At 48.6% G+C, this 19,999-nt stretch overlaps 2 protein-coding genes across 2 annotated transcripts; both read right to left on the minus strand.

Annotated features, from left to right (window-relative positions):
* Positions 1–4,593: 4,593 nt before the first annotated feature.
* BBBOND_0006150 (hypothetical protein, conserved) lies at positions 4,594–9,753 on the minus strand (the record flags this gene model as incomplete). Its single annotated transcript, XM_012915441.1, has 1 exon — positions 4,594–9,753. The coding sequence occupies one exon, from the start codon at positions 9,751–9,753 to the stop codon at positions 4,594–4,596; it is 5,160 nt and encodes a 1,719-aa protein (XP_012770895.1).
* Positions 9,754–12,943: 3,190 nt separating this feature from the next.
* Positions 12,944–17,695, minus strand: BBBOND_0006160 (hypothetical protein, conserved; the record flags this gene model as incomplete). Its single annotated transcript, XM_012915442.1, has 1 exon — positions 12,944–17,695. The coding sequence occupies one exon, from the start codon at positions 17,693–17,695 to the stop codon at positions 12,944–12,946; it is 4,752 nt and encodes a 1,583-aa protein (XP_012770896.1).
* Between the last annotated feature and the right edge of the window lie 2,304 nt (positions 17,696–19,999).

Here is a 19,999-nt window from a genome sequence, read left to right on the forward strand (position 1 = left end):
TCTTTAAATTCAGTGAGTTTCTTAACAATTTCTCTCTGCTGCCTCACTTCATCCAATCCCTTATCTCTCTCCTCCTCAGGGAGGTAATGGGTCTTAGCACAGTCATTTTTAGAGGCTTCGGCTTTTTTTATTTTAGCGTTTTGTTCAGCAATTTGCTTTTTAGAGTCATTAGGATTATTAGATTCTAGAGTTTTAAGTTGTTCATTAGCTTTTTGAATTTCAGTCTCCTGAGACTGACAGTAGGAGACACCGCTTCCTGAAGCGGAGGTAGTAGGACATTCGAGTTGCTTTTGACGGGTGTCAAGGCTATCATTAGCTTTCTTTATGGCCTCCTCAATCAACTTTTTCAAAGCTTGAGACAACTTGGTAAGACCTTGGTCACCCTCACCATTCCCATGCCTAACCTGGATCAACCAGTCGATGGACTCAGTCAGAAAAGACGGGAAGGGTGACAAGGCACAAGTTATTGCTATGGTTTATAGAGGTCATCGCGGTATTAAGGCGAGGTAAATCGAGCGATGTAGAGTGGATAAAGGAGCGATGTAGAGTGGGTTAAGGGGCGATGTAGAGTGGATAATAATCACCACTTAGGTCATCTACTTGGTCACCACTGTCACCGCTGCCGTAACCATATCATCGCTGCTGTAACCATGTCATCGCTGCCGTGACCATGACATCGCTGCCGTGACCATGACATCGCTGCCGTGACCATGACATCGCTGCCGTGACCATGACATCGCTGCCGTGACCATGTCATCGCTGCCGTGACCATGTCATCGCTGCCGTGGCAATGTCATCGCTGCCGTGACCATGTCATCGCTGCCATAACCATGTCATCGCTGCCGTAACCATGTCATCGCTGCCGTAACCATGTCATCGCTGCCGTGGCAATGTCATCGCTGCCGTGGCAATGTCATCGCTGCCGTGACCATGTCATCGCTGCCGTGGCAATGTCATCGCTGCCGTGACCATGTCACCGCTGCCGTGACCATGTCATCGCTGCCATAACCATGTCATCGCTGCCGTAACCATGTCATCGCTGCCGTGACCAGTCATCGCTGCCGTAACCATGTCATCGCTGCCGTAACCATATCATCGCTGCCGTGTCCATCAACTTGGTCAGGTGCTTGGTCAGCACCTTGGTCAGCACCTTGGTCAGCACCTTGGTCACCACTTTGGTCATGGCATTGGTCATGGCATTGGTCAGCACATTGGTCAGCACTTTGGTCATGGCATTGGTCAGCACCTTGGTCATGGCTTTGGTCAGCACCTTGGTCAACACTTTGGTCAGCACATAGGTCAGCACATTGGTCAGCACTTTGGTCATGGCATTGGTCAGCACCTTGGTCAGCCACTAGGTCAGCACATTAGTCACCACTTTGGTCAGCACATTAGTCACCACTTTGGTCAGCACCTTGGTCATGGTGTTGGTCAGGTGCTTGGTCATCACTTTCGTCAGGTGATTGGTCAGCACATTGGTCATGGCATTGGTCAGCGCTTTGGTCAGCACCTTGGTCAGCACGTTGGTCAGCACGTTGGTCATGGCATTGGTCAGCACTTTGGTCAACACATTGGTCAACACATTGGTCAGCGTTTTGGTCAGCACGTTGGTCAGCACGTTGGTCAGCACGTTGGTCATGGCATTGGTCAGCACTTTGGTCAACACATTGGTCAGGTGGAGTAGTCACCTCACTGCTCATGTGATTTGTCATCAATGCAATCATTACTGTCTAGAACATTAGATGTCACTTGCCAGTTGGGTTATTGTTATTAGCTGCGCAGTAGATACCGCACCCTGTGGAACGGCCGGATGCGGAAGTAGATCATGACGCAGATGACGACGATGATAAGGGCGACGGGGACGATGGCGGAGTAGGGAGGGAAGGAAGTAGCCATCTCACTGCCCATGTAATTGATCATCAACGCAATCATTACTGTCTATGACATTAGATGTCAGTTGGCAGTTAGGTTTTTGTGATTAGCTGCGCAGTAGGTACCGCACCCTGTGGAACGGCCGGATGCGGAAGTAAATCATGGCGCAGATGACGATGATGATGAGGGCGACGGCGGCGATGATGATTGGTACGGTGAGGTTGGAAGACTTGGAGGGATTCGTGGTGTGAGCAGAACTGGATCCGCTGGAGGAACGTGTTACGGTAGTAGAAGAGGAGACACGCTGTAGACTAGAAGAAAGGTGGGAATCGGGGGTAAGGGACGTAGACCATTGACCGGTAGCTCTATGATAATAGAGGGGAGGGCGTAGTTTTTCACAACAGTCACATGGACAACTGTCAGTGTTACAACCAACACATGCCGGAGAGTAGCACGGAAATCCACTCTTGCGCAAAAAAGACAAATTAAAACATCGAAAACACCTTGATATGCTACATCCTGTGCAACAATAGGGACAACACTTACAGTTAGGTTTTTGACATTTGTTGTTGCACTTACAGGGGAAATCCCAATTACTCATCCCCGTCATCTTCCCCCCGCTCCCAGTCCCCTCAACCTGCAGACATATCAATCACTCAAGCAAACACTCACCAACTGCAACACGTACCACTGCCGCTCCCAGTCACCTCAACCTGCGAACATATCAATCACCTAAGCAAGCACTCACCAACTGCAACACGTACCACTGACGCGCCCACTCCCCTCAACTGCAAACATATCAATCACCTAGCAAGCACTCACCAACTGCAACACTACCACTGCCGTTCCCAGGCCCCTCAACCTGCTAACATATCAATCACCTAGCAACGCACTCACCAACTGCAACACTACCACTGCCGCTTCCACTCCCCTCAACCTGCAAGCATATCAATCACTTACGCAAGCACTCACCAACCACAACACGTACCACTGCCGCTCCCAGTCCCCTCAACCTGCTAACATATCAATCACTCAAGCAAACACTCACCAACTGCAACACGTACCACTGCCGCGCCCAGTCACCTCAACCTGCGAACATATCAATCACCTAAGCAAGCACTCACCAACTGCAACACGTACCACTGACGCGCCCACTCCCCTCAACCTGCAGACATGTCAATCACTTAAGCAAGCACTCACCAACTGCGACACGTACAACTGCCGCTCCCAGTACACTCAGCCTGCAAACATATCAATCACCTAACAACGCACTCACCAACTGCAACACGTACCACGGCCTCCCAGTCCCCTCAACCTGCAAACATATCAATCACCTAAGCAACGCACTCACCAACTGCAACACCTACCACTGCCGCTCCCAGTCCCCTCAACCTGCGAACATATCAATCACTTAACCAACGCACTCACCAACTGCAACACGTACACTGCCGCTCCCAGTCCCCTCAACCTGCAGACATGTCAATCACTTAAGCAAGCACTCACCAACTGCGACACGTACAACTGCCGCTCCCAGTACACTCAGCCTGCAAACATATCAATCACCTAACAACGCACTCACCAACTGCAACACGTACCACGGCCTCCCAGTCCCCTCAACCTGCAAACATATCAATCACCTAAGCAACGCACTCACCAACTGCAACACGTACCACTGCCGTCCCAGTCCCCTCAGCCTGCAGACATATCAATCACTCAAGCAACACTCACCAACTGCAACACGTACCACTGCCGCTCCCAGTCCCCTCATCACCACGTACCCTCACCCCTGTATCCACCCAGCCCAGGCCACCGACACCCACGCTGCCCAGGATACCACGGTTACGCCTGACGCGACGCATGTTATCGGCACCAACTGTCACTCTAAATTACTCACTATTCGCAACGCCATTAAAATTGCAGCGAACCCCGTGCGCTCAACTCCCACAGTGCAGCAGCACCGTGCTACGAGCCGCGGTATCGGCGCCATACTGGCGGAGCGTGTCGGCTACGTGCCTAAATGTGATATTAACAATCGCTACATCGCTGCCAATATATGCTACTTAACCGGGCCAACTCCGATTACGCCACCGTGCCAGTGACTCGCGACACACGACTTGGGGCACCAGCCGCGGCCTTCACGACCGCCTACGTCAGCGACCAATCACCCAGCCTCACGTGACACTCACTCAATGGGCAACGCGGACGCCTCTCACAGGCAACGCTTAACTCAACGCACCAGGCAATCAACGTGCCACAACATCCACCAAATTACGATTCATCCGCCAGCTTACCACTTTGCCTGGCTGCTAGGTTAACACTTTGCCTGATTGCCAACTTAGCACTTTGCCTGGCTGCTACCTTAACACTTTGCCTGGTTGCTTGCTTAACACGTTGCCTGGGTGCCAGCTTACCACTTTGCCTGGATGCTAGCTTACCACGTTGCCTGGTTGCTAGGTTACCACTTTGCCTGGGTGCTTGCTTAGCACTTTGCCTGGGTGCTAGGTTACCACTTTGCCCGCGTGCTTGCTTAGCACATTGCCTGCGTGCCAGCTTAGCACTTAGCTTGGTCGTTTACTCATCACTTAATCTTAACGCTATTTAGTCCACAGGTTGCCGCTAGAGTAATTAGAGACATTAGACTACGTTTGTTTGTTAGGTGAGTAGGTGATTCGCTAAGTGAGTGGTTACGTGAGTTACTGTGAATCGCAAGTGTGACTACAATTACGGTTGTAGATACGATATCTTGGCAAGCCTTCCGACTTGCGCTGCAGCCAACAGTGATTGCGCCGTTATCTTGTGCGATGACGGTATCCTCAGGTGTGAGCGTATGTGGAGCACATCCAGTCTGCCAACCATTACGCAGATTAGGTAGAACAGGGATAGTGACCAGAGTGCCACGTTAAGCCAGATGAACGGCTGCCTGATGGTGAAAATGAAATTATCAATGGCTTTGAAGAGTTGCACAAGATGTGAGTCCTTCTCAAATGCCTCCGCAAATACATCACAGAAATCTCTGCACGTGCGTTTCGTTTGCGGTCGTTCACTTCCGTTCAGCTTCTCTGCATTGCCGAGAACAAAGCCGTATTTTGCCAATGTCGGCAGCGTAGCATTGCACTGTACAATGGATTTGCATTTGGGATCGTGATATCGTGGCGGTTGATACGTGGTGGATGTAGTTCTACATTCCTTGATGCACGCCTTTTCATGGCAATTCGATCCCCTGGCACCGCATTTGGAATTGCACTCATCGTACAATTTCTTAAGCAGATCGTAGAACGTCGCCGTCAGGTAGACAATCCACGACAAATATTTATCGGCGTGTTCTGACGAGAAAGTCTCGTAGATGGCGTGAGTGATGGGACGCAGATAAGGACCGCATACGACGGAGTCCTTTGATAAGCATACGAGACTGCCCAGGCTGCCATCGGAGTGGCCCTTCTTCAATGCTGAGTGGCTAGGGGTAAATAAGTGGTAGACTTTCAAATCATTATACTGACGCCCGAAATTGGCAGCGGTGACTTTCTCTGTAAATGCCAGTTGTTTATGATCATTGCCATGCATACCCCAGCGATCGGTGAGGTGATAGTAGAAGCTGAACATGTCCGCCAGCGTTTTCGGCGCACTAGGCAAAAGGCAGTTGAGGTAACCGCACAGTCTAGTGAGAGGCGATTTCGCACTCCCACAGAAATACTCAAGCACCTCGCATATATTCCGGCCAATCATCGTATGCGACGCGATGGCACCGATGTCAGCGAAGCCCATTGGAGTTCTGCACGGCATACCAGGTGAATTACCACAAGTGCCACATGACAGACTGGATCCCCTAGCTGTCACCGAATGCGGCAGGTGGCCCTTCAAACCGTCCTCCAAGAACGATTGCAGTGGCGACTTGACGCCGCAGTTGGGAAATTGCTCACCCGTTTGGTTACCACTTTGGTCATGCCTTTGGTCGCAGTCTTGCTTAGCGCATTGCTTTGTGTTGCACTGCCAGCCCGACCCACCGATGCCCCTGCCGTAGTGGCAGTCCCTCCAGCCGCTAAGCTGAGTTGTAAGTTGACACTGCTGCAGCAGGAAGTACAGCTGGTGGTAGAGGCGCTTGAGCAGGTCGAACAACGTGCAAAGCAACAGTATCATGCTGGTTGGGTAATCTAATTTCAGCGAGTTGTTGGAGAACTCACAGGCGTAAATTCCGTCCCTGTGACCGTGCCCTAGGATAGCGGTGAGGACGGCGTGGGAGTCGGATGAGACCTTGTAGAGCGATTCGTCGATATGCGTGTGTTCAAAATCAGACGGGTGCGCTTCGAAGGGCTGCAGCGTTTGAGTACCCGGCCTTTCCTTGTCCTCCTTCATGAACTCAGACCTAACTTGCGCCTTGAGCTTCTCGTATACGGGGTTGAACTGCAGGCCGTTGCACCAGACGAGAATTTCGTAAACGGAGCATGGAGCCCGGGGTTTGTCAATACGGGTAAGGTGGCAGACTTTGAAGTACGTCTGCAGGAAATCATAGAGTTTTTGGATGAGACCACACTCCTCCGCGATGGTTACACCTAGCTCGTCCGACCCGGATGTCGATTGAGGGATGCCGGTGACGGGAGATGACCGTTGACTGAACAGTTCATGTGGATTGGTTAGGTGTTTGAGAATGCTGCTACCATTGAAGTCTTGTCTGTGATTCAGTTCGCCATGCTCAGCGTTCTCAGGACGATGGACGTCATACCCGTTGTCGCGGAAGAAGAGAGCGTGGAGGCTGGAGGTGGGTGTTTGGGCGTCATAGATTTTATGGGTGGTCCAACCATCAATATCAAGGTGATCTTTGAAGGCGGTCAATTCTTGATATAAGATGGGCGTGATGGTCCAACAGATTTTGGCGTAGTGTCCTAGTTCCTCCTCTTGCAATTGTCTCCCGGAGTAACTGCTCACGTATGCCTTCTTGAGCTCCTCGACGAGAGGGGTGAAGCCTGCTTTCAGAGCATTGAGGAGTAAGGGGCACTTAGCATCGCCGTAGGTAGCGGGCTTGAAGGCAGTGACTGCATTATCAAGGGCGTCTAGATTGATACTGAATGTGTGGTCGAAGTGATGTGAATCGACAAGGTCTCCAAACAACTTAGCTAGCGCCTCGCGCGTTGGCTGAATTTTCTCAAAGTCCGTCGTGAAGTCCTGCTGTTTATGCAAATCATGCAGAAATCTGTTGACGCTACCGAAGAATTTGGAAGCAGCCTGGCTTAGCAGGGACTCCTTTTGAGGTGTGAACTTAGGGTTCATGTCTCTAATACCTCGAATTGACTTTTCGTTAGTAATGAAATCCCTTTCGAATGTCGTCATAAAACCTTTGAAACCAAGGGTTAAGTCACGTGCAATGTCTCTCGGCAAAGGTTCGAGTTCCTTTTCGACCTTTAGAGAGAATGCCGTCAGCAGCTCTTTTAGTGACTCGATGTACTGCTTCTGCGCGTGGATGTTTAGAGCGTTCCTAGCGATCTTGACCTCCTGTTGAACATGGTTGTCAAGCAACGTGATGGTGGCGTCTCGAGTTGGAATCATGCCGTTCAAGACATCCGTGGTAGTTTTAATCAGACCAGTCTCCAAACTCTTCTGCAGATCGGTGAGATCTTGCTTGATTTTGTATATACTACCTCTGAGATTTGATGTTTCGCTAAAATACGTATCCTTCAAAAGTCTTAGGTTGTCTCGGGCGTTACCTCCAACCTCTCTGATGGTCGTGCACAGGTCATCGATGTTTTGCTTAATTGCGTTGAACAAATCGTCGAAAGTTTGTTGAGTAATCTGCTTCTCCGCACCTTCACCGGGTTGCGCATTCGGTTCGATCATTTTTAACGTTGCCTCGTATAGCTGGTTTTTTATTTTTTTGATCGCAGCGGGGAGGGTGCCTGTTAGGGCATTGGGGTCTTTCGCCGCGGTTGCCAAGGTATCACCTTGTGATACTTGCTGTTTATATTTTTGGAAAATGGTTGAATCTGTCGTTTGTAGGTTTACTTTATTCTCAAGAGTTACCGGCAACTGCTTTTCCAGCGTCCTCGTCACCTGGCCGATGGCCCTGTCTAAGTTGTCAGCGTGATCGGTATTGCTGAGTCCACCGCTATTTCGCCCAACCGCCTTTTGAAGATCTTCAAAGATTATATTAGCAGCTGACAAGGCATCATTTATGTTTTTACCGATATTATAAGTACGCAGCTGTTTGTCGTTAGTCAGCGATTGAAGTTCCGCGGCGACTTGCCGAGTTTTAGCGGCTAACGCGGGGAACAGCGAATGAAGAGCATTTATGAGATTTAAACTGTTTGGGGGTTCAGGGTTTTTTTTGACTTCGCCTTCAACTGCCCTGTATATACTAGAGATAATGCTATTGGCTTTTATGAGTATATCGGACTTCAGTTGTTTATCCAGCTCTTCAGCTAGATTTGTACAAAGCGTTGTGACGTCACGCAAATCATCAACTACGTTCTTATTTTGCGAAGATGGAAAAGAATTGTTGGCTTTTGGAATTACTTCACGCTTAAGCTGCCATAAAATGTGATGCGATAATTCTTTGTTAAGTTTGCCATTAACTTCATTGTCATCCATGGTCTCATAGCCGTCCTTAAATTTACCGCTGTTAGCACCCGTAACGTAATCCTTCAAATACCCTTTCACCGGTTGCTTCTGCAGTATGTCCGTTATCCACTCTTCAAGCTTGCCGTCAAATGTTGTCCAGAACCCCTTTATATGATTTCTCACTTGGTCTAAAATGCCTTGTAAGCCTGTTTTTTGTCGGCTGGAACCTCTAGTGTTAATAACCTTATTTCTAATATGCTCGAAAATTCCTTTTATGTTTCTATTGGATGGGTCATGAATCTCCGTGAACGTCTCGGCGAGATGCTTAATTTTCTCATTAACCTGACCGAGTGCTTGCTTAATCGCCTCCCTCACACCAAACAAATCCTCCTTCAGTTCCCCGTCCATCTTTATTACAGCCTCAAGTGCCTTTTTAACAGTCTCGTCAACTTCCCTCTTGGCCTGGCTTGCAAGGGCCAATAGGTTGTCTCCCTGGAATCGCAAATCATGTGCGTCCTTTATAATTTTCTCCGGTTTAATGCTCTTATCCTCCTTATCAAACTCTTTCAGTATGATATCCACATGCCCTTGGACAGTAATGACAGAACTCTGCGCTTCTCTAATCCACCTGTCCAGCTCACTGATGTATGACTTCAGCTTACTATTGATATCGTTGAGCTTCTGCAAAATGGCCTGAATTTTTTTCGTGAAGTGCGTGACAAGAGTATTTACTTCCTTGCAAATGTGCTCGTTAACCTTACTTTTGACGCCATCGAGCGCCTCCGTAATTTTCGTTTTCGTAGCCGCCAACTTCTCTTCCTCCTTTTTCGCCAACTCGCTCAGCCGATTTTTTTCGTGAACCAGCGTCTGATGGACACTCACAATTTTGTCACGCAACTTTTCGTTAAAATCATTAATGGCGTCCTTGTTGCTATTGTGACTATTTTTGACATCTAAGTCATTAGTGAAGTTTTCAGCTTTCCGCTGACAATCTGCCAGGCTCTTCTTAACTAACTCCTCGTTCAGTCCAATTTGCTTGGCGTCATCTGCAAGAGCATTATCATTTTGTATTTCACTTACCGTTTTGTTAAGTTGCTGCATTTCTTTACTGAAAGTCTGTATTTTATTCTTAATGCTTTCATTCGACGACTTCACTTGCTTATTGTACCTGTCGACGTTCAGGCTTAATGTGGGAAACGCCTTGCAAAAACCATCGTGACCTAGATTCAAATTAGGCTCTAAATGATCACTAATTAATGTATCTATGAATTTCTTACCTGTTTCGTACGGCTGTTTCTCGCTGACATCCTTAAGCACCTGATACAAAAATCCCATCACCCCGTCACACAGCCTGTCAAGGTCAGAGTAGACAATCCCAGTGCCGTCGTAGCCTTTGGAAGTAGAGTTGAAGCCGAGAAACTTTTCGAGGCCGGAACAGAGGTTAGTAAGGATGTTAGTAGGGTCATTATTTGAGGTAATTTTGAGGTTTTAAATTTTGTCAAATTTCTTGTCAAGCTCACTAGGCGGCGCATGGTCAGGGCAGTGGCAAGAGGTGGAAGAAGGGAAGTGAAGGGTGACAAGGCACAAGTTATTATTGTGGTCTAAAGAGGTCACAGCGGTATTATGGCGAGGTAATTAAAGGGATGTAGAGTGGGTTAGGGAGCGATGTGGAGTGGTTTAAGGGGCGATGTAGAGTGGATAAAAGAGCGATGTAGAGTGGGTTAGGGAGCGATGTAGAGTGGATTAAGGGGCGATGTAGAGTGGATTAAGGGGCGATGTAGAGTGGGTTAGGGAGCGATGTGGAGTGGGTAAAGGGGCGATGTGGAGTGGATAAAGGAGCGATGTGGAGTGGGTTAAGGGGCGATGTGGAGTGGGTAAAGGGGCGATGTGGAGTGGATAAAGGGGCGATGTGGAGTGGATAAGGAGCGATGTGGAGTGGGTTAAGGGGCGATGTAGAGTGGGTTAGGGAGCGATGTAGAGTGCGTTAAGGGGCGATGTAGAGTGGGTAAAGGGGCGATGTAGAGTGGGTAGAGGAGCGATGTGGAGTGGATTTTAATCACTACTCTGGTGACCATGTCATCGCTGCCGTAACCATGTCATCGCTGCCGTAACCATGTCATCGCTGCCGTAACCATGTCATCGCTGCCGTGACCAAGACATCGCTGCCGTGACCAAGACATCGCTGCCGTAAGCATGTCATCGCTGCCGTGACCATGTCATCGCTGCCGTAACCATGTCATCGCTGCCGTGACCATGTCATCGCTGCCGTGACCATGTCATCGCTGCCGTAACCATGTCATCGCTGCCGTGACCAAGACATCGCTGCCGTAAGCATGTCATCGCTGCCGTGACCAAGACATCGCTGCCGTGACCATGTCATTGCTGCCGTGACCATGTCATCGCTGCTGTGACCATGTCATCGCTGCTGTGACCATCAACTTGGTCAGGTGCTTGGTCACCACTTTGGTCATGGCATTGGTCAGCACCTTGGTCAACACTTTGGTCAGCACCTTGGTCAGCACTTAGGTCAGTGTCTTGGTCAGCACTTAGGTCAGTGTCTTGGTCAGTTACTAAGTCAGGTGGTAGGTCACCTCACTGCTCATGTGATTGATCATCAACGCAATCATTACTCTGTCTAGAACATTAGATGTCAGTTGCCAGTTAGGTGATCAGTGGGATTTTGATTAAGAAATTTGCACCACCAAATTGTCAAGATTAGCTGTAAAACGCGATGCAGAAGGGTATCTTGCGTACGAGGAAATCGCGGATGTTGCGGCCCACCGGGAAGCGGAAGATGCACAGGTCGAGCAGGATGATGGCAACGATGACGGCGGCGATGACGGAGTAGGGAGGGGGGGAAGGTGTGGAGGCAGAATGAGATTCGTTTTCATCAATGAGAGCTTCGGTACGGGATGCATGATCTTGACCGCCGGCGTGAGGCTGAGCATCGGAGGAATCAGAGAGAGGGCGTGGAGCGGGGGGACTGCAGGTTTCAGGCTGCTCTTGACATTTCTGTATGCAACAGTTACATGGACAAGTGGGTTCAGTGCATTCTTTTTTTTTGGAACGACATCCCTTAGGATGACATTCCTTTGGACCCGAGTCCCTGTAGAAATACCAAATCAAACATACACGGCATGATTGAGTCTTACATACTTTACAACACCAGCGACAGCAGTTACACGTTTGATAAGTTATACAACTATAATCACACTCCGAACACGGAGCACCTGACCTAATCGTTATTCCCGACATCTTCCCTCAGCCTGCAGACATATCAATCACTCAAGCAGCACTCACCAACTGCAACACGTACCACTGCCGCTCCCAGTCCCCTCAGCCTGCAAACATATCAATCACTCAAGCAGCACTCACCAACTGCAACACGTACCACTGCCGCTCCCAGTCCCCTCACCCTGCAGACATATCAATCACTCAAGCAGCACTCACCAACTGCAACACGTACCACTGCCGCTCCCAGTCCCCTCACCCTGCAGACATGTCAATCACCTAGCAACGCACTCACCAACTGCAACATGACTTACTTAACCCTCACCCCTGTATCCACCCAGCCCAGGCCACCGACACCCACGCTGCCCAGGATACCACGGTTACGCCTGACGCGACGCATGTTATCGGCACCAACTGTCACTCTAAATTACTCACTATTCGCAACGCCATTAAAATTGCAGCGAACCCCGTGCGCTCAACTCCCACAGTGCAGCAGCACCGTGCTACGAGCCGCGGTATCGGCGCCATACTGGCGGAGCGTGTCGGCTACGTGCCTAAATGTGATATTAACAATCGCTACATCGCTGCCTATAAACGCTACTTAACGAGGCCAACGCCGATTACGCCACCGTGCCAGCGACTCGCAACACACGACTTAGGTCACCCGCCGCGGCCTTCACGACCGCCTACGTTAGAAACCAATCACCCAGCCTCACGTGACACTGACTCAATAGGCAACGCAGACACCTCTCACAGTCAACGCACAGCTCAACGCAACAACCAACTTGCCATATTACGTTTCATCCGCCAGCTTACCACTTTGCCTGGTTGCTAGCTTAGCACTTTGCCTGTGTGCTAGCTTACCACTTTGCCTGTGTGCCAGCTTACCACTTTGCTTGTGTGCTAGCTTACCACTTTGCCTGGTTGCTTGCTTAGCACTTTGCCTGGGTGCCAGCTTACCACTTTGCCTGTGTGCTAGCTTAGCACTTTGCCTGGTCGCCAGCTTAGCACGTTGCCTGGGTGCCAGCTTAGCACTTTGCCTGGGTGCCAGCTTAGCACTTTGCCTGGTCGCTAGGTCAACACTTAGCCTGGTTGCTTGCTCAGCACTTTGCCTGTGTGCCAGCTTAGCACTTAGCTTGGTCGTTTACTCATCACTTAATCTTAACGCTATTTAGTTCACAGGTTGCCGCTAGAGTAATTCAAAACATTAGACTACGTTTGTTATTTAGGTGAGTAGGTGATTCTCTAAGTGAGTAGTTACGTGAGTTGATGTGAATTACAGACGTGAGTACGATCACGGTTGCAGGTACGATATCTTGGCAAGCCTTCCGACTTGCGCTGCTGCCAACAATGATTGCGCTGTTATCTTGTGCGACGACGGTATCCTCAGGTGTGAGCGTATGTGGAGCACATCCAGTCTGCCAACCATTACGCAGAGGAGGTAGAAGAGAGATAGCGACCAAAGTGCCAGGACGAGATAGGTGAACGGTTCTCTGATGGTCCAAATGAAGTTGTCACACTCGGTGAACAGGTCTTTGAAATATGATGATTCTACCACGTTTCTAAGTTGACTGTAGAAGTCACGACAATACCGTCGTTCGTTCACATCTAACAGCTTTGTTGAATTGCCGAATGTAAAACCGTAATTATAAAATGTGCTCAGCACACCTCCGCAACGTACAAGTGCGTGGCACTTACAGTTGTAGCCGACACCGTGTTGACCTGGTCTACACTTGTCGCCCTGTTGACATTTTCTGCATCCCCAGTCCTGGCAGGAGATGCTTTGGAATGCATTCAAAAAGGATTTAAGATATCCGTGTAGTCTCCATGGAAGATATATAGCCCACGAAAGGTAGTTGTCCGCATGCTTTTCTGCCAAATAATATTGCGAATCATGACATAGTGACGCCAGATAAGGAGCACAAAATACCTCCTTGTTAGGTAGAATGCACGACTTTGAATTCGAAAGGCTTGACATGGCAGCTTTTGTGTGATCGATATGATTGTCACCATGGCTGGTCTGACTGCCGCTGTATGCATTTCTAAGGGCACCCGTCAGATCGGAAGGACGGCTATATAATTGAATTGATTGGTTGGAAATAGAGTCCATTAGCCATCTGAGAAGCGAGTGACTGCCATTGGTGTTCCATCCGTCGACTAAGGATAACGTGAAACCGAAGAGCTCAGGTAGAGTAGATGGTGGTCTCGGTATAAGGGAGAAAATACATGAAATATCATCGAAGTTGAGGAACGCATCTATAATTTCGAAAAGGTCCCCACCTGTTTTAGTGGATCCAGAAAACCCTCTGAAGCCAAGGGGAGTCAAGCAAGGCATACCTGGTGTTAATTTGGGACATGTCCTACATTCGGATTTACAGCCAACACTCGTTAAGTGATGCGGCAGATGGCCCGGCAGACAGTCGTTCAGATAGCACATTAGTGGCGACGTAGGTTGGCAATTTGGTTTGCATTTTGGTTCGCACGTTGGTTCTGTCTCTGGTTGCTTGCTACATTGCCATTTGGTCGTAGGGGTATCTTTACCGTACTGGCACCCTGCCCAGCCGTGATGTTTCGCAGTCAGATTGCACTGGCTGTACAAGAATCTGAAAACGGGAAACACTCTGCGAAGCATTTCTAATAAAATCTGGAGACACTCGTCGCCCGATGTTGGATATTTCAACTTCAATGAATTATTGGAGAAGTCAGAAGCGTACATGGTGTACGCGTCACCGTTACCTAGAACTTTAGCCAGAACGTCATACGCCTTTGATGTGATATGCGTTACAATGCTGCTAACTTTGCTGTATGTAATGTCGTTAGGGTACGCTATTATCGGCGCGTCGCTTATGGCTGTAACAGTGATAGAGTCGTCCGCACCGTCTTCTTTCTGCTCGACAAACAGGTCGCTGACAGTTACGTCGCGCATAGTTGTATATACGGGATTATGCGGTAGGCCGGAAAACCAACAAAGCATTTCGAATATGTTACAGGGTATCTTGGGCTTAGGGTGGACTATGAAGTGGCAAACGTCGTTATATTCGTTTAGGTAATTAAATATATTGTCAATAACGCCAATGAGATAGTATTCATTAGTGGGAGATATGACGGTACCCGCGAGGAAACCACCAATGGTATTACCTGTGCACTCTGGCTTATTCCTCAACTCGCCTTCATGGGAATCGTTTTCCTTCGAAACTGCGTATCCAAGGCGTTGCATATATCTGCCAAGCGCATTTACCGTCTTGTACTTCGCGTTCTCGACAGAAACATTAATTCGTTTTCCACCCCAACTACCTCCGTCCGTGCACTTCCCCTTCAGCTCGGTGAAATTTTCCAAGAGCATTGGTATGCAAGTAAACAAGATTTTGGCATAATTATTTTGATGCTCTTTTTTCCACTCTTCACCCTCATACCCGTTCACATACATCCTCTCCAGCTCCCCGACGAACTGCTCCAGGCTTCGGGGAAAGGCGTCGAGCACGGGGTAGGATGCGTTGCCGAAGTGCGAGGAGGTGAAGGTGGTAAGGGACGTCTTGAGCGTTTCTAGCATCCCGGGCACCTGGTGGTCGAAGTGTTGCTTAGCGCTGATGTGGGTGAGGAGATCGGTGAGGTTCGAGCGGATGGTGGTGATACGGTTGGGATAGTCACCGATGACCCGAGGCTGGGAGGCGAAAATCTGTTTGAGGTCTTTTTGCAGGTAATCGAAGATGTGTTCAGAATAGTTCTTGAGATTGTCGATTAGCGATTTCACTTTCTCTCCATGTTGCTGAGCCCCGTCAAGATCGCTCTTCACTGGGTCGAGCAGATTGGACTTCTGAGCTTTAGGAGGGATATGCTTCGGACGCTCCTCATAACCAGCCAAATAAATGTCGACATAATCCCCGCTCAGCGTCTTGAGGAAGCCCTTCAGGCCGGTGTTGAGGTTTTTGTTGATAATTTCTGTTATCGACTCGAGTTGCTCTATAACGCAGAGTTGCAATTCTTGATTCTCTCTTAATCTACGCGCGGCATATATCTCTCGCGTTTTGCTTATAATCGCGTCATTTGTCACTCGAAATCGTTGCTCAATGTGTTCTCTGATTAGTTGGATACCTTGATTCACTTGTCCGGGAATAGTTTCATTATGAAAAACTTTCGCTTTATCGATTAATGTTTTCAAATTCGATGTAACAGTATTAGCAATGAGATCGTCGATGCGTTTTTTGATTTTGTGAAGCGTATTATGCTCGTCATCAGGGCCTGCACCAATCATGGTTTTGAGACCTCTCAATAGTTGCTTTATGCCATCATCATTACCTGCTGAGCTTATTGTCTCTTTGTCAACTAGCGCCTTAATGTCGTTTGCAAATGTTTCTAATGAGTTCTGAAAACTTTTTAATTGGTCCGAAAATGTACTGTCGGAATATTCTTCACCACCACTGTGCCTTGCAGCATTTAGGACATCGTAACCTAGAGATTGCACTTTTTCGATTTCAGTGTTGAGTAGGTCTTTTTTCCCTTTTGCTCCAGTATACTCTTGAAAAGACGAAGCAGCTACAGTAACTTTACCTCCTTCAACTGTAATGCCATCTCCTAATTCTTCTTTTATTCCCCTTATTAATCCTGTGAAATTGCCGTCGCCTCCACGTCCATTGCCATTTTTCATCTGCTCATGATACTCTGTCATAATATTGCTAAGTTCCATGACATTCGTAGTGCCTGGTATGACTCCCTGTATCTCTTTATGAAAGTCGTTACCGATTGCTGTAAAGAGAGATTTTTCTATATCACCATTCTTGCGCCTCGCACTTTTTATGCTTTCCAAGGCGTACATTATAGCTTTTAATGGCGCATTTCGTTCTCCAGATTGTGAAAGGTTAATACCAGAAGAGCTTCTAACTTTCTCAAGGCCATCTCTGGCTGCCTCTACAAGCCAAAGCATGAGGTCCGTGCCTTCAAGTTTTAGGGAAGATACAACAACAGGACTCCAATTAGTTGTGGCAGCGTCTGCTATTCCGCCGAACGTTCCTACACTAAACTTGTTTACGAATTTATGTATACCCTGCTTAACAATCGCATCTCTGAGATTCACCACACCTTTCCTGACAGCTTCGTCCACTTTGGAAATACCGCTCAAAGCTTCGTCTACATCATTTACCACATTACTAACCACGTCTTGAATTTTTTTAGTGTACAGTTTTTCCAAGGCTATAACCGCTTCACTAATGATTCCATTCAAGCCGCGTAGCCCCTTCTTCGCTTGCTGTACAGACTTCCAAAGCGTGTCGGCACTTTGTTTCAATCTTACTGCCGCATATTCGACCGTCTGATATTTTGTACCTGATATGTTCTTTGTATCGAATTTTCCTAAAACTTTCTCTACTGTCACCAGAGCGTCCGTCACTAGGTGCTCTGCTGTCGCAATCCATCTAATGAGAATATTGTTTATGCCATGAAGTTCCAATTTAATTTTAGAAATCGGCGTCTGAATCTCGCTTTCGAACCTATTCTTTAAATTACTCTCCATACTCGTTATTATTTTCTTAACATTCTCGTTCACACCCTGCTTAAGCATCGATAGCTCTGTTCTAGCCGCCTTATTAAGTGCATCCAAATCTTTATTCTCACAACTTGTTCGGAAACATTTCACAGCCTGTTGTATCAATTTCATTGGTGTTTCTAACCGTTTTCGTAGATCACAGTCCAGATTTGGCATAGCCTCTTCCGCCTCCTCCACCTTATCAAGGTACTCCTTGGACCGCCTCGCCCAGTCCTTGAACTGCTTGTCAAGCGAATTACTTTTTTCTTTCTGAATATCATTTTGATGCTCAGCGATGCGTTGTTCAAGATTTTCTAATGGCATTTTAACCTCCTTAGTTCGTTCGTCAAAAAAGTGTTCCCACCCGGACAGCAAGGACGAGACAAGCTTCATGACCTCAACTAAGCCTTTATGTCCGTTTCCTACGTATTTTTTTATTTTTTCTACAAATTCATCGACGTTTATTACATACGTTTTAACCGCTTCATCATCTTTCACCGCTTCAAGCACACCACTCAAAAATCCCATCACTCCATCACACAGCCTATCCAAGTCAGAGTACACAATACCAGTGCCGTCGTAGCCTTTGGAGTCTTTGTTGAAGCCGAGGAAGGTTTCGAGGTCAGTGCAGAGGTTATTAAGGATGTTATTAGGGTTGTTATTTGAGGTAATTTTAAGGTTCAAAATTTTGTCAAATTACTTGTCAAGCTCACTAGGCGGCACATGGTCAGGGCAGTGGCAAGAGGTGGAAGAGGGGAAGGGAAGGGTGACAAGGCACAAGTTATTATTGTGGTCTAAAGAGGTCACAGCGGTATTATGGCGAGGTAATTAAAGGGATGTAGAGTGGGTTAGGGAGCGATGTGGAGTGGTTTAAGGGGCGATGTAGAGTGGATAAAAGAGCGATGTAGAGTGGGTTAGGGAGCGATGTAGAGTGGGTTAGGGAGCGATGTAGAGTGGATAAAGGAGCGATGTGGAGTGGATTAAGGAGCGATGTAGAGTGGGTTAAGGGGCGATGTAGAGTGGACAAAGCGGCGATGTAGAGTGGGTTAAGGGGCGATGTAGAGTGGATTAGGGAGCGATGTAGAGTGAATGAAGGAGCGATGTAGAGTGGGTTAAGGGGCGATGTAGAGTGGATAAAGGAGCGATGTGGAGTGGATTAAGGAGCGATGTAGAGTGGGTTAAGGGGCGATGTAGAGTGGACAAAGGGGCGATGTAGAGTGGATAGAGGAGCGATGTAGAGTGGGTTAAGGGGCGATGTAGAGTGGATAGAGGAGCGATGTAGAGTGGGTTAAGGGGCGATGTAGAGTGGGTTAAGGGGCGATGGAGAGTGGATAAAGGGGCGATTAGAGGAGGTTAAGGGGCGATTAGAGGAGGTTAAGGGGCGATGTAGAGTGGATAAAGGAGCGATGTAGAGTGGATAAGGGAGCGATGTAGAGTGGGTAAAGGGGCGATGTGGAGTGGGTAAAGGAGCGATGTAGAGTGGGTAAAGGAGCGATGTGGAGTGGATTAGGGAGCGATGTAGAGTGGGTAAAGGGGCAATGTAGAGTGGGTAAAGGGGCGATGTAGAGTGGATAAAGGAGCGATGTAGAGTGGGTTAAGGGGCGATGTAGAGTGGGTTAGGGAGCGATGTGGAGTGGGTTAGGGAGCGATGTAGAGTGGGTTAGGGAGCGATGTAGAGTGGGTTAGGGAGCGATGTAGAGTGGGTTAAGGAGCGATGTAGAGTGGGTAAAGGAGCGATGTAAGTTGGATAAAGGGGCGATGTAGAGTGGGTTAGGGAGCGATGTAGAGTGGGTTAAGGGGCGATGAAGAGTGGGTAAAGGGGCGATGTAGAGTGGATTAAGGGGCGATGTGGAGTGGATAAGGGAGCGATGTAGAGTGGATAAAGGGGCGATGTGGAGTAGGTAAAGGGGCGATGTAGAGTGGGTTAAGGGGCGATGTAGGGTGGATAAAGGGGCGATGTGGAGTGTATAAAGGGGCGATGTAGAGTGGGTTAGGGAGCGATGAAGAGTGGATAAAGGGGCGATGTAGAGTGGATAAAGGGGCGATGTAGAGTGGGTAAGGGAGCGATGTAGAGTGGGTTAGGGAGCGATGTAGAGTGGATTAAGGAGCGATGTAGAGTGGGTTAAGGAGCGATGTAGAGTGGATAAAGGAGCGATGTAGAGTTGATAAAGGGGCGATGTAGAGTGGTTTAGGGAGCGATGTAGAGTGGGTTAAGGGGCGATGTAGAGTGGGTAAAGGGGCGATGTAGAGTGGATAAAGGGGCGATGTGGAGTGGATAAAGGGGCGATGTGGAGTGGGTTAGGGAGCGATGAAGAGTGGGTTAGCGAGCGATGTAGAGTGGGTAAAGGGGCGATGTAGAGTGGGTTAAGGGGCGATGTAGAGTGGATAAAGGGGCGATGTAGGGTGGATAAGGGAGCGATGTGGAGTGGGTTAGGCAGCGAGGTAGAGTGGATAAAGGGGCGATGTAGAGTGGGTTAGGGAGCGATGTGGAGTGGGTTAGGCAGCGATGTAGAGTGGGTTAGGGAGCGATGTAGAGTGGGTTAAGGGGCGATGTAGAGTGGATAAGCGGCGATGTAGAGTGGGTTAAGGGGCGATGTAGAGTGGATAAAGGGGCGATGTAGAGTGGATAAAGGGGCGATGTAGAGTGGATAAAGGGGCGATGTAGAGTGGGTTAGGGAGCGATGGAGAGTGGGTTAAGGAGCGATGTGGAGTGGATTAGGGAGCGATGTGGAGTGGATAAGGGAGCGATGTAGAGTGGGTTAGGGAGCGATGTAGAGTGGGTTAAGGGGCGATGTAAAGTGGGTAAAGCGGCGATGTAGAGTGGGTTAAGGG

Source organism: Babesia bigemina, scaffold Bbigscaff_77273 (genome assembly GCF_000981445.1).
Source record: "Babesia bigemina genome assembly Bbig001, scaffold Bbigscaff_77273".
NCBI lineage: Eukaryota > Apicomplexa > Aconoidasida > Piroplasmida > Babesiidae > Babesia > Babesia bigemina.